General features: G+C 47.1%; 1 protein-coding gene across 1 annotated transcript in view; it reads right to left on the bottom strand.

The window, feature by feature from the left end:
- Positions 1-10,640: 10,640 nt before the first annotated feature.
- LOC144736650 (lariat debranching enzyme-like) overlaps positions 10,641-11,244 on the bottom strand; it is an 18,935-nt gene continuing 18,331 nt past the window's right edge. Inside the window, exon 8 of the mRNA XM_078619221.1 lies at positions 10,641-10,655. Coding sequence (XP_078475347.1) covers positions 10,641-10,655 — 15 coding nt within the window. The remainder of the gene's footprint in view (positions 10,656-11,244) is intronic.

The following is an 11,244-nucleotide window of genomic DNA, read 5'->3' as shown; positions in this document are numbered from 1 at the left end:
CGAAACGTGTCCCCCCCCCTCCCCCCCAATGGAAGAACCGCGTGAATTGCGAAAACGTGTTATCGTGTGAACACCACGACGCGTTAAGCGAGGACTTTGCAATTCATCGCCAACGTCACCGCCGGAGAACGGCAGGTGCTCCGCTCGCACGGTCCTTACAAGCACGTTGCTTTGTGAGCATAAAGGTTGCCTTTGTCCGTCACTCGTGCAGAGTCTTGGACCGTTTTCATTTCATTAAAAAATAAAAACGATAATGATGTCAATTATTCACCCAGCAATGGCTCGCTGGGTCTCAAGAAGCCTTTTTTTTCATCACAGTCCTGCTAAGTCTCGCAGGATGGGGTGGTGATGATGATGATGATGTTGAGTGTTTTTCCAATCGAGTACATTTTAACAAAAGCTGTCACTTGTCGTACAAGTGTGTCCGTGCCAGGGTTGTGCGTATGTATGTTGAACTTCTTTCACACCGTACGTAGCCAACCGCGTTCATCGGAGGTGCGCTGTAAGCACAGCAAACTAAACACACACAATGCAGTTCCAAATAAATAAGTGTGTCGATCTAGATGATGATTTAAAAGTGCACGGCTCCAGTGGCTTCCTAATATCGGAGGGGAGAGCGTTCCAGACGGCCGTAGAAGTGCATCTGAAAGCGCAGCGCCATGCGGTGACCACCGCTTTTATTCGATGGCTTTGCCAAAAGCAGCAGCTGCTGCTGCTGCTGCTGCAGCGAGGATGACCGGAGTTCCCGTGATGGTTTATTTTCCTTGACGAGATCAGCAAAGGTATTGTGGTTCATTTGTGGCAAGCACATTGTGTGTGTGTGTAATGAGTGTGAGCTTATAATGTAATAATGCTGGCACTTGTTGAGGTGCAAAAAAACCCAGACACATCATAGGATGGCGAAGAATCTCTCACGACACCAGAAGAGAGAGAGAGCTTCACGTAAACGCATGGTCTTGAGCGGTAGACGATCGCGCAAATGACAAACACTGGGGATTTGAATGTCCTGGGAGGACAGATTTCCCAGGAAAGCTACCTTAACAAAGGGACCATCATGGGAAAACCGGGACAAGTGGCAACCGCAGTTTGTTCAATTTGAATCGATGTTGAAAACTAGTTGTTTTTTTTGCTCAATATTAAAGAGAGCAGGTTTAATTTTTCGTGCGAATTAAACATGCTGTTGACTCACAGGGCTCTCTGATACACAGCCCAATGCATTCATACGCACGCACGGACAAACACAACACAGGTAAAGATGCCCCATGTAGCCTTGAATAGAACTGGGATAGGAGTGCTGTTAATGAGCTCCTGTTAAGGCTTTAATTGCGCACGAGGGGCTGATGTGGTCAGCACCACGCCCGACTCCCCCCAGCTTTTGTCTCCCCAGCGGCGATGATTTTACATACTGCACCAGGCACTCATTTGAGGCTGAGTCGACCTACAGGAGGCCCAGGACTGGTTCAGATAAATCGTCACTGGCTGTTGGTGGCGGGAATCGAATTCGGGTCGCCGGGTTCGTAGCGCAGCGTGCGAACCGTTGCGTGACACACACACACACACCTACAAAGATTCCCCATATAGCCTTAATAGACTGTTGGGGCAAGTACAGTTAGCGAACACCTATGAAGGCCGGCACGGCACACGAGGGGGGTGGGTGGCCAACACCTCGCCCGGCCGCCTTTGTCTCCCCAGTGGCGATGTTCACGCACCACACGCGTAATACGAGCGTGGTTTGACGATGCTCATCCAGAGGCACACTGGATGAATGTGATGCCCGGGGATTCATTTCACACCGAATATTTTCTCGGGTGGCTGGCAGCCTTGCAAGCAAGCACGTGGCTCCTAGCCAAAGCCACGGGGGCGAGAGGTGCACTGGATGTGGTGAGCCCTGGGATTCATATTCTTAGGTTTTTTCGGTAAAGTCACGTAGGTAAAAAACATTAAAAAGTAAAATAAAATAAAAATCACGACGTTTCGGAAACGTCGTGATTTTTATTTTATTTTTTTAATTTAATTTAATTTTACTTTTTAATGTACGTGACTTTACCGAAAAAAACCTAAGAATATGAATCCTTGCAGTCACGAAAGCTTCAAATCTAGAATCCCTGGGATTAATTTCACACCGATTCGCAGACTGGATGAGTAAGCACGTGACACAGTAGCCTTGCAATTGGTGCCCTGTCGTGGGTCTGGCTTGCCGTGCCGTGTGGGAATTAAGAAACAGACAGAGTCAGCCGGCTGGCCAGCAATGCTGAGGACCTCGGTTTGAACCCAGCTCCCAGCCGAATATGTTCTAACCAGAGACCCCTCCCCCCCTCCCTCCCCCCGTGCGTTACGAGAAGCGTTAAATGAGCAGCTCACTCCGATGCGTTTTTGTTAAGTTGTGGGCGCGTGTCGTTTTGCACGGCGGAAAAAACCTGCTCAACACATTCATCGTAATGACAATTACAATTACCTTGAATGCAAAGATCTCTCGTAACTGCGTTTTGTTTTTGGAACGCGCTTTCTGGTATTGGTCGGGAAATTTAAGAACAGCTACGGGGGGGCAGGTTGCGCAGCATACGATATCCGTGGCATGGATGACAGTGTCGTTTGTAAAACATTATCTGGATTAGACATTTAACTCTCCCACGCTCGCCCCTGTATTGTGAAGCCAAATGTCTGGATGTAATCCGGTAGAACGCGGTCATAGACAACTCGGAAATAACCACGCGAGCACTTTGTTTGATGTCAGAAAATGTGGCATCAAAAGCCCTCTTGCCGCCGCCGCCGCCGCCGCTGCTGCTGCCTATTACAACTTACAGTTGCAGCGAAACAGCAGTGGTGAGCTGAGCATTGGCAAGATTTGCAAAATAACGAAAAATGCAATTGCAATGATTCATTAACATTTAACTATATTTCTTTTAAAACGTCATTATTTTATGCATTGCGCCAAATCTCAGGGAGGGAAGGAGAGGACAGGGAGGGATTAGTCGTGTGCCATTATGTTTAGCACCACTGCGCTGACAATCTGGTGGACTATATTAAAATTCCAGCCCACGGCCAATATCAGCGGCGAGTATTATAACAACCAGTCCCATGCTGCTACCTTACCCATATGCCAATACGCGCTGACAATGCGTGGTGAAGGATGGTCAAGCAACACCCACGACCGACGAGTTAAACACGTGTTAAGGCTTGAGCGACCAATATTGTAATTATTTATTTTGAGGGTGGTGGGGGTGATGGTCAGGTCGCGTAAGTAAAATGCGCGTCCTAAACGCTCTGTGTGGGATTGAATGTTTCCCCATGACACTTGTGGGTTTTCTCCGTGCACTCGTGCAAACACCCATTCTGAATCGGCCGGTAACACCTCAATGTCTATATAGTATTAATACTACTATTATTCATGATATTAATAACGATATTAACAATAATATTAATAATACTATTATTATATTCATGATGCTATTATGCGTCTTCTTGGTTCTTTCGGTAAAGTCACGTAGAAGGGAAACAATAAAATGATAAAAATAAAACATAATAAAATAATTCTCACGGCGTTTCGGCCACAACGCAAGCAGCCGTCCTCAGGTGAAGAACAGGTATGTCGGAAAGACAGCGTCTGAATGAGACAGACCTGTTCTTCACCAGAGGACGGCTGCTTGCGTTGTGGCCGAAACGTCGTGAGAATTATTTTATTATGTTTTATTTTTATTATTTTATTATCTCCCTTCTACGTGACTTTACCGAAAGAACCAAGAAGATGAATACCTGCAGTCACGAAAGCTTTAAATCGACTACTATTATTCGTAATATTATTGTTATTAAACTACCGTGCCACCGTTTCCTCCCCCCCCCGCCCCGCCCCTCGAACCCTACCCTCTGTTGTGTCGTGAAAGAGAAAAAAAACATTGCCTCTATATATTGCAGCGCTCCACGCCCTCTGTGATATCCGAGACGTGCAGCTGATGGGTAAAAAGAAGGAAAAAAAAACCCGCCCGCTTTTGTCCGCTGTAAGATTTGCCCGCTAATCTCAGCCCAGCTGCCACGCGCCGCTCCCTTTCCTCCCACGGCTTCATCATCGTCGTCAGCCACGGCCGATCTACCACTGGATTGATGGCCTCCCCAAAACCGCTGCCATATGCCAACGACCCACGTTTAGCAATAATCCACAGAACACCTGCACATGATCCGATTGCATCAGTCCGTTAAGACTACACCCGTAAAAGGGTTTTATTTTTTATTAAGGCTTTCCAACGAAGGCTGAAACGGTATGAAAAATAAGAATAGATTTTACCCGTTCTGGCACTAAAACAGTTCTATTAAAATGTTCAAACACCAAACAGAAATTCTAGATTTGAAGCTTTCGTGACTGCAAGGATTCATACTCTTAGTTTTTTCGAGAGTACCAAACAGAAACCTTTTGCAAGGAATCCAGTTTGCAATAACCACACATTTAAAGCTTTCGTGACTGCAGGGATTCATCTTCTTGGTTCTTTCGGTAAAGTCACGTAGAAGGAAAATAATAAAATAATAAAAATAAAACATAATAAAATAATTTTCACAACGTTTCGTCTCCTCGACAGACCTGTTCTCCACCTGAAGACGGCTGCTTGCGTTGTGGCCGAAACGTCGTGAGAATTATTTTATTATGTTTTATTTTTATTATTTTATTATTTTCCTTGTACGCGACTTTACCGAAAGAACCAAGAAGAATAACCACACACACACAAAAAATCCACGCGACCACGGACAGACAGAGAGAGAGAGACATCCAAACTCAAAATATACAGCAGCAGGCGTCATCTAAGGGTGGGGTAGGTGGGTGGGTAGGTAGGTGGGTGGGGGTGGGGGCACCACACACGGCCACAGCTTCAGATGTTCGACCAGAAGTGGTCCCTCGATGACGGCTTCAGGATCCTCGTGACGCCCGTCACCGCCTCCGCTCGGAATTTTAAGAACGCAAAAGGCCATGCGTCGTCACCCCCCACCCACCCACCCACCCGCCCGCCCACCCCCCAAATCTTAAAAAAAATAGTACAACAACAACATCAGAGAGATTTGACTGGATTCTCACATCAATTACACTAGTCAACACAGTTTTTCTGGCATAAGGTATTCCAACGGTTTTAAGGTGATTTTGAGGTGCTGATTCCAAATCTGGCATCAGTTTTTGTCTATCGCATCAGGTTTTTGAGATATCAAATATTGCATTTTCAATAAAAACTGCAGAAGAAAAATATTAAATAAATGTGGATATCTACATAAAATGATATTATAAACACACTGTCCTAAAAATACAGCACCATATTTTAACACTAAAGCAGTCACTGACTCGCAACAACTTGCAATCATAAGTGACAGAGTTAATTTCGGGTAAAATCAATGAAAATGGTGTATGCCGATAGCATAAAAATGAGATGTGATAGAGCAAATCTGAGATCAGATTTGGAATCAGCACCTTGAAATTAGTCTAAAACAGCTGCAAAAGTCCAGGCCACAAAAAATGTTTTTTTGTTGTTGACCAGTGTTATATATGTGTGGAGCGGGATTTATCTATCTCTTTAAATATTTATTCATTGCAAAAACCCACATTGTGATGTTGGCCACCCAGTTTTCACGGCAGTAGTCCTGTAAAAGGGAATAAGCCAACATAATGACCTCATTTAAAAAAAAAGGTTCACGTCGCCAGAGAGAACAACAACACAGAGGAGAGGACACGAACCTCCCACGCAGCGACTGCGATTTTACTGAATTCCCACGGGGTCCTCGTTAAAAATGAGTGGCGCGAGTAACGATTCGACACGGGGCAAAGGCATATAGCCCAAAGCAGGCTGTGTGCGAGCATCTATCCAGGCCGGTGCGGTGGTACGAGTGCGACTGGTGGGATGCGATGTGGCCTACGCCAGAAGTCCCCAACTCCAGGGCCACGGACCGGTACCAGTCCGTGGCCTGTTAGGAACTGGGCCGCACAGCAGCAGGAGATGAGAGCGGTGAGTCCGTGCGTGGCCCGCCCCCATTGTTTAATTATTTACCACTTCGGTCCGTGCCTCTTACCCGCACTGCGCAGTGTCTCAGTCACAGTGTTGGTAAGCCCACAAGCTGCTAACCCCTAGTAGCCAAAAATGAGTAAAAAAACAAACGTCACCGGAGAGCTTCTTTGAAAAGGGTGAAAGACCCAATGATGACCCCGTCCCCCCCCCCGCCCCGGTCCGTGAAAAAAAAATTGTCTTCCACGAAACCGGTCCCTGGTGTCAAAAAGGTTGGGAACCACTGGCCTACCGTGCCGTGCCTGGGCGACTTTGTCTCCCCATGCGCTGACGTGTCGCACACGGTCAGGTTGAGTCGACGGACGGAGGGAGGGCCCGGGAACCGGTTTGGATGCTCGCCACTCATGTTAGCCGTGAACGGGAATCGAACTCGGGGCACGCCGGGTTCATAGCCGCTTTCACTTCGGCGCGCACACGTCCACCTCGCTCAGGGCCAAACACACGCACAAAGGTCACCCGTATAGCCTGTAAGAGACTGTTGGGGCAAGTGCTGTTAGCGAGCACCTATGAAGGCCGGCACGGTACACGAGGGGGTGGGTGGCCAGCACCATGCCCGGCTGCCTTTGTCTCCCGATTGGCGATGTTCAAACACCACTTATTTGAGGTTGAGTCGACCTAGGGGAGGCCCAGTACCAGTTCAGATAATCGTCACTGGTATTGGCTGAGAGCGGGAATCAAACTCGGGTCGCTGCGCTTGAAGTGTCGTGCGCTAGCCACTGCACGACCACTCCCCAGGGCTCCATACACACACACACACACCTCCACACTGTCAAAAATAAAATGTGCTATCCTGTAAGATCACAAATTAATTTCCGCACGAATCTTCACAATCGACGTGTTAGATCAAGAGTATTTTTGGTAATACTGGCTGCCTGCCTGTACCCGCATTGATGTGAAGATTGTGTTGCCCCGGTATTCAAGGCCTCAAATTGGACTTGCTCCTCCCGACATTCTTGGACCCCCCCCCCCTTCGGCCACGGATGTTCCATCAACATCGTGAAGATCTTCTTGGTTCTTTCGGTAAAGTCACGTAGAATGGAAATAATAACATAATGAAATAATACATAATAAAATAAATCTCACGACGTTTCGGCCACAACGCAAGCAGCCGTCCTCAGGTGGAGAACAGGTCTGTCGGAAAGACGGGGTCTGAATGACCCTGTCTTTCCGACAAACCTGTTCTGAATGACCCTGTCTTTCCGACAGACCTGTTCTTCACCTGAGGACGGCTGCTTGCGTTGTGGCCGAAACGTCGTGAGAATAATTTTATTATGTTTTATTTTTATTATTTCCATTCTACGTGACTTTACCGAAAGAACCAAGAAGATGAATCCCTGCAGTCACGAAAGCTTTAAATCAAAATCGTGAAGATCATCAGAGTACGCGTCGCTCACTGCTGTCACCACGGCCTCTATGACTCGTACTCGTGGTGGTGGTGACGGTGCCTTTGTAATTGCGGCACCTTATGGGTCGTCCATAAATGACGTCACGCGATTTTGGACGATTTTTGACCCCCCCCCCCCCCCCCGTTCGTCACACGACGTCACAAAAATTCAGACCCCCCCCCCCTCAAATATGACGTCACAAAGCTCTGCCCCCCCCCCCCCAAAAATTCTTCAAATCGCTTTAAACTATTGTCATTGTAGTGCGTATTTAATCTGGCGCTGCACTCTGATGTTGTAGGAGAAAACATTTATTAAAAAGTGAAGTTAATTAAGTAGAACGTGTTGTCTATTTATTAAAAGTTACGCATTTTGACGTGACGTCACGTTTCTCACCCCCCCCCCCCCCTCGTCACACATCGTCACAAATGTCTGACCCCCTCCCCCCAGGTGCGTGACGTCATTTATGGACGGCCCCTTAACTCTGTAACTCGTCGCCGCATTCGAGGCCACGACTTTCGAAGCACTTACACATCTTCAAATCTCGACTCTAAATGTATCTGATGAACATGGTTCTCTCTCTCTCTGCGCGGCTCCGGCTGGAACACGCCATGTACCACACACGTGTCGGTGATGTGTACGTCTTGTTCGAACGCTGGGGAGCCGGAAAAGCCCCTCTCTGTACCAGCGTGGACGGCACCCTCGTGGTGTTCACCTTCTGAAGCGCTCGCTCGTCACCGTGGCGTCCGCGATGACCACCACAACCACCACCACGTGGCTTTTCTTTCGTGTTGTGCGCGCTGCAATTAGCGCCACAACGCGTGGGTTTGTAGCGTTTATTTTCATTTGTTCGCTGGTGACTTTGTGTATTTCATATCGAAATCGCCTCCAGTGCTTTGGCTGCTGGCGGCAATAAAAGCTGTTTAAAAGTCAAAGTCTTTGGTTAATTTAAAACGTTTTTCTTACCTCTTCTTTCATCGGATGACGTTAAACTATTTTCTTCCATGCCATAGCGCCTTGAGAACGATCGTATGAGGACCGCTTTATTACACTTTTATTATTATTATTCTTACATCTCGGCACCGACACGATTATCTAGGGTGAGCACGAAGATTAGTCCGTCATTTCTCAAATGTCAGACTGCACTCGGAGACATTTTCAACGGCTCGCTCGGGTCATTACAAAATTGACCCAGCGCTTAGGCATCATGCAGCCGTCCATCCCGTGTTACGTTACATCAGGAAGATTCTTTAGGGGGGGAGGGAGGGGGGGGGTCTGAAGCGGTGTTTGGTTTGCTCACGGAATATATTGACAAAAATTCGTAATTAATTTTCGAGTTAGATCGTAGGAGGTGGAATGCCGATTTCACAAGAACCCTCTAACACCTGACGGGAGCCGGCAAAAAAAAAATAAAGTTGTCAACGCCATGGGGAAAGAAAATACGCCGATTTCTTAGGGTTTTCAGCGAATCGGAACGTCAAAAAACAAGACGAACCTTACATGTGTAATGTTACACCTCCACGATTTAACGCGTAATAATTTAATTGCGAAATCACAATGAATTGTGGCGAGCACCTACAGCACACGTCAGCCTTGGTACGGCGTCGCGCTAATGCATAATTGGTCGTAAGAACGGAGAGCGTCGCCAAAAGGATGCGCTTTCTTTTCCCCCGTCTCCCAATTCGGATCCTACGACGAGGCGTCGCGTTCGCTGCGAACAACTTCACAACATCTTCTTCAAGGAGAGAGAAAAGATCACGCTCCGCTTCGTTACAGTAACGGGGGAGACAGCGAACGAACACACAAAAAGTAGTTCTAACAAAACGAGTTCTCAATCTAGATGGTGATTTGAAAGTGCACAGCCACCAGCGGCTTCCTACTATCGGAAGGAAGATCGTTCCAGACGGCCGCAGAAGCGCATCTAAGTGCGCCGCGCGATACCGTGACCGCCGTTCTTTGTTCGATGGCCAGCCGCCAAAAGCCGCTGCGAGGATGTATTGATATTAGGGGCATTAAGGGAAGGATATGAATTGCAACCCGTGTTATTATAGTTTAGCCAGGGAATGCGTCGTGAGGTCACCTTCTGAACGCATGACAGGGCAGGTGATTAAACTAAAACTAAACTCACGAAGGTCAAAAAATTTAAATAAATTAAATCACGACGTTTCGGAGGCAACACAAGCTTCCGTCTTCAGGTGGAACCGTCACAGCAAAATTACTGTATCAAGTTTGCTGTGACGGTTCCACCTGAAGACGGAAGCTTGTGTTGCCTCCGAAACGTGGTGATTGAATTAATTAACAAAAATTTACCTACGTGACTTCACCGAAAAAAACAAAGAGTACGAATCCTTGCAGTCACGAAAACTTCAAATCTAGAATTAAAACTAAACTATTTTTTTTATTTTCACCAAGTGTAAGGTCGCACTGAGCTTTTTGTATCGCACTTTTTCAGAATCGACCTGGCTATCACAAATGATAGCTCAACGAAGTGGCTTATCATCGCGTGCACATTTATAGCAGCCAAATACTCTACACGCACGCACGTTGATTATAAACGTGGATGGAAAAACCGGAGGGTCCGGAGAAAAATCAACAGATGTCAGGGTCAGGAATCGAACCCAGGACCTCCTGTGTAGCAGGCGAGGTAGTTAACATCTCCTAGCCACCGTGATGATGATGAGAGAGAGAGACACGCAAACTCCAGATTTCCAGCAGCAGACGTCAGCGTCGGGATCGAACCCACGACCTCCTGTATGGCAGGCGAGGTAGTTAACATCTCCTAGCCACCGTGATGATGATGAGAGAGAGAGACACGCAAACTCCAAATTTCCAGCAGCAGGCGTCAGCGTCGGGATCGAACCCACGACCTGCTGTATGGCAGGCGAGGTAGTTAACATCTCCTAGCCACCGTGATGATGATGAGAGAGAGAGACACGCAAACTCCAGATTTCTAGCAGCAGACGTCAGCAGCGTCGGGATCGAATCCACGACCTCCTGTATGGCAGGCGAGGTAGTTAACATCTCCTAGCCACCGTGATGATGATGAGAGAGAGAGACACGCAAACTCCAGATTTCCAGCAGCAGGCGTCAGCGTCGGGATCTAACCCACGACCTCCTGTATGGCAGGCGAGGGAGTTAACATCTCACCACTGTGCCAGCCACGTCGTGTACGCCACACCACGCGAGCAATTATCCAGCCACACGTGCCAGGATTAACAGCTCGCGTTTAACGACTCAAGTCCTGCCAGCGGCACATCATAAACCGCGGTGTTTCATTAAAATTATATTTAGCGCCAAGCTATTTTCACGATCATAATAACAATAATAAGATGATGGAATAAGGAGCTTGTTATGTGCATTTGCACGCCACTTTCAAGTCCAAACAGTGCATGCAACCAAATGTTAATGCCTCTATCATTTGAGTGGTTTATAATTCAATCGCCGTTGTAGATTTCTGGGATAAAAAAAGAGCAAAAAAGGTTCGTGCCGATTCAATTAATCGTCGTGGTTTAAGAATTGATTCAATGTAAAAAAAGACTGTGGTGAAAGGCATCAGCAGAGGGCACGTCTACCGAGGAGATGGAGTGATGAACTCGTAGATTACACTGGTCAACAACAACAACAACATTTCTGGCCTGGACTTTTGCAGCTGTTTTAGACTAATTTCAGGGTGGTGATTCCAAATCTGATCTCAGATTTGCTCTATCACATCTAATTTTTATGCTATCGGCATACCCCATTTTCATTGATTTTACCCGAAATTAACTCTGTCACTTATGATTGCAAGTTGTTGTGAGTCAGTGACTGCTTTAGTGTTAAAATATGGTGCT

This window comes from Lampetra planeri, chromosome 62 (assembly GCF_965212315.1).
Source record: "Lampetra planeri chromosome 62, kcLamPlan1.2.h2, whole genome shotgun sequence".
Lineage (NCBI taxonomy): Eukaryota > Metazoa > Chordata > Hyperoartia > Petromyzontiformes > Petromyzontidae > Lampetra > Lampetra planeri.
The sequence above is the reverse complement of the archived record's forward strand: the minus strand, read 5'-3'. Positions and strand labels throughout refer to the sequence as shown.